This window comes from Hipposideros armiger, unplaced genomic scaffold (genome assembly GCF_001890085.2).
Source record: "Hipposideros armiger isolate ML-2016 unplaced genomic scaffold, ASM189008v1 scaffold_745, whole genome shotgun sequence".
Classification (NCBI taxonomy): domain Eukaryota; kingdom Metazoa; phylum Chordata; class Mammalia; order Chiroptera; family Hipposideridae; genus Hipposideros; species Hipposideros armiger.
This window is the reverse complement of record NW_017732095.1, coordinates 793,916-796,018: the sequence shown is the minus strand read 5'-3', so window position 1 is coordinate 796,018 and position 2,103 is coordinate 793,916. Positions and strand designations below refer to the sequence as shown.

Below are 2,103 nucleotides of genomic sequence, written 5' to 3'. Positions count from 1 at the left end.
GCTGCAGGTTTTAATCTGCTGTGGTGTATCCATAGGGCGATCTCTGCAACCTTAACTGCCGTGGGGGTAGACAAAATGACAGTAAAGGGGCCCCTCCACAGGGGTTTTAAGGGCTGGAGTTTCCATTCCTTAACCCAAACCGAATCCCCGGGCTTAAAGGGATGAACTTCAGTTGTTAAGCGAATGGGGAGTCTCTCCTGTACCCATTGGTTGAGGTTCTGTAGGGTAGATCCTAACGCCTCAAGCTGTTGTCTTAAGGTTAGGTCTCCTATTTCTTTAAGGGCCCCTCAGAGGCCTCTAATGAGCAGAGGTGGCCTCCCATATATGACTTCATGAGGGGAAAGACCCGTCTTCTTGGTAGGAGCTGAGTGTATCCTCAGGATCACTATTGGAAGGAGGTGTGTCTCCTGGCACAGTTTTTTTAGGTGGGACTTGAGGGTCCGATTCATGCGTTCTACTTGTCCTGAGCTCTGTGGGCGGTAGGCTGTGTGCAGCTTCCAAGTGATGCAGAGGAGCTTGGCCAAGAGCTGGATTATTTGGGCCACAAAGGTGGGGCCGTTGTCAGAGCCTATTGAGAGTGGCAGCCCAAAGCGAGGGATTATTTCCTGCAGTAATAGCCAGGTGACTTCCCGTGCCTTTTCTGTCCGGGTGGGGAAGGCTTCCACCCACCCCGAGTAGGTGCATACAAATAGTAAGATATTTAAGACCACTGGAGCGTGGCAGCTCAGTGAAACCACGGTATACTGGACCCCAGGGGGTAGGGTTGGCCCTTGTCGTGGGTTGTTGTGAGCACAAACAAGGCATTGTTCACAGACTACTCGCGTGATACTGGAGAGTCGAGGTACGTAGAAGTACCTACTGAGGGTCGTTTCTAGGGTGGTCTGACCGAAGTGGGTCCGTTGATGGAATTGCTTGACGAAAGCCAGGGCTAGGGTTCCTGGTATGACAATACGGCCGTCTCGAAATTCCCATCATCCGTTACGGAGACGGCTTTCCCCTTCAGTCTTGAACCAGGCCTCTTCTTGGTGAGAATATTTGGGATCCCATTCGGCCAAATGGCTGGGAAAGAGGGAGGCTGTTAATGTTGGAAGTTCGGGGTTTTCTTCAGCTGCAGCTAACTTGGCTGCTTGGTCCGCCTTACGATTTCCCCGGGCTGCGATGGTGTCGCCCTTTTGGTGGCCCCTGCAGTGTACGACTGTCACCTTTTTGGGTGCCCATACTGCTTCTAGAAGATCTAGAATCTCTTGTCCATATGTGATCTCCTTCCCTCCTGAATTAATTAATCCCTTTTCCTCATGTAAAGCCCCATGAACATGGAGGGTAGTGAAGGCATACTTAGAGTCGGTATAAATATTGACTCTTGCCCCAGCTGCCAGCTGAAGGGCCCGAGTCAGGGCGACGAGCTCTACCTTTCTGCCAAGGTCCCCTGTAGGAGGGGTCTCGCTTCAGTGGTGGTTGGTATGTAGAGTCACCACAGCGTATCCAGCCAACCGTCTATTTCCCTTGACGTAGCTGCTACCATCAGTATAGTATTCTACATCAGGGTCCGTAAGAGGTTGGTCAGTCAGGTCCTGCCGCCTACTGGAGAGCACTTCGTCCATGACTTCGATGCAGTCATTGTCTGGGGGCCCAGGCCCTACAGGCAGTAAAGTGGCCGGGTTTAAGGTTTATACTATCTCAAGGCGGACCCTTGGGTTTTCACACAGTAGCCCTTGGTACTTGGCAGTCCAAGAGTTGGTAAGCCAATAGTGTCCCTCCCTTATGATCTAATAGGGCTCAGACCGAGTGTGGAGCTTGGACAGTTAATTTCTGACCCAGGGTCAGCTTGTTAGCCTCAGACATGAGGAGGACCATTGCTGCGAGCGCCCTCAGGCAGGGTGGCCATCCTAATGCCACTGAGTCGAGTTGTTTTGAGAGGTAGGCTACCGGCTGGTGCCAATCCCCTAGCCGTTGGGTAAGGACCCCTACTGCCGTTCCCAGACGTTCATGTACGTAGAGGAAGAAAGGCTTGGTGATGTCCGGGAGTCCTAGGCCAGGGGCATGAGTGAGAGCCTGTTTAATCTCATCGAAGGCCTTTTGTTGAGACTGCCACAGAAAAGGTTC

The 2,103-nt window shown here is 52.3% G+C and overlaps 1 protein-coding gene across 1 annotated transcript in view; it reads right to left on the bottom strand.

Moving 5' to 3' along the window:
• Positions 1–1,854, bottom strand: part of DIP2A (DIP2 acetate--CoA ligase A) — an 89,044-nt gene extending 87,190 nt beyond the window's left edge. Inside the window, exons 1-2 of the mRNA XM_019628029.1 lie at positions 1,815–1,854; positions 1,492–1,636 (exon numbers count right to left, since the gene is read on the bottom strand). Of these exons, the coding sequence (XP_019483574.1) occupies positions 1,492–1,636; positions 1,815–1,854 (185 nt within the window). The remainder of the gene's footprint in view (positions 1–1,491; positions 1,637–1,814) is intronic.
• Positions 1,855–2,103: the final 249 nt, after the last annotated feature.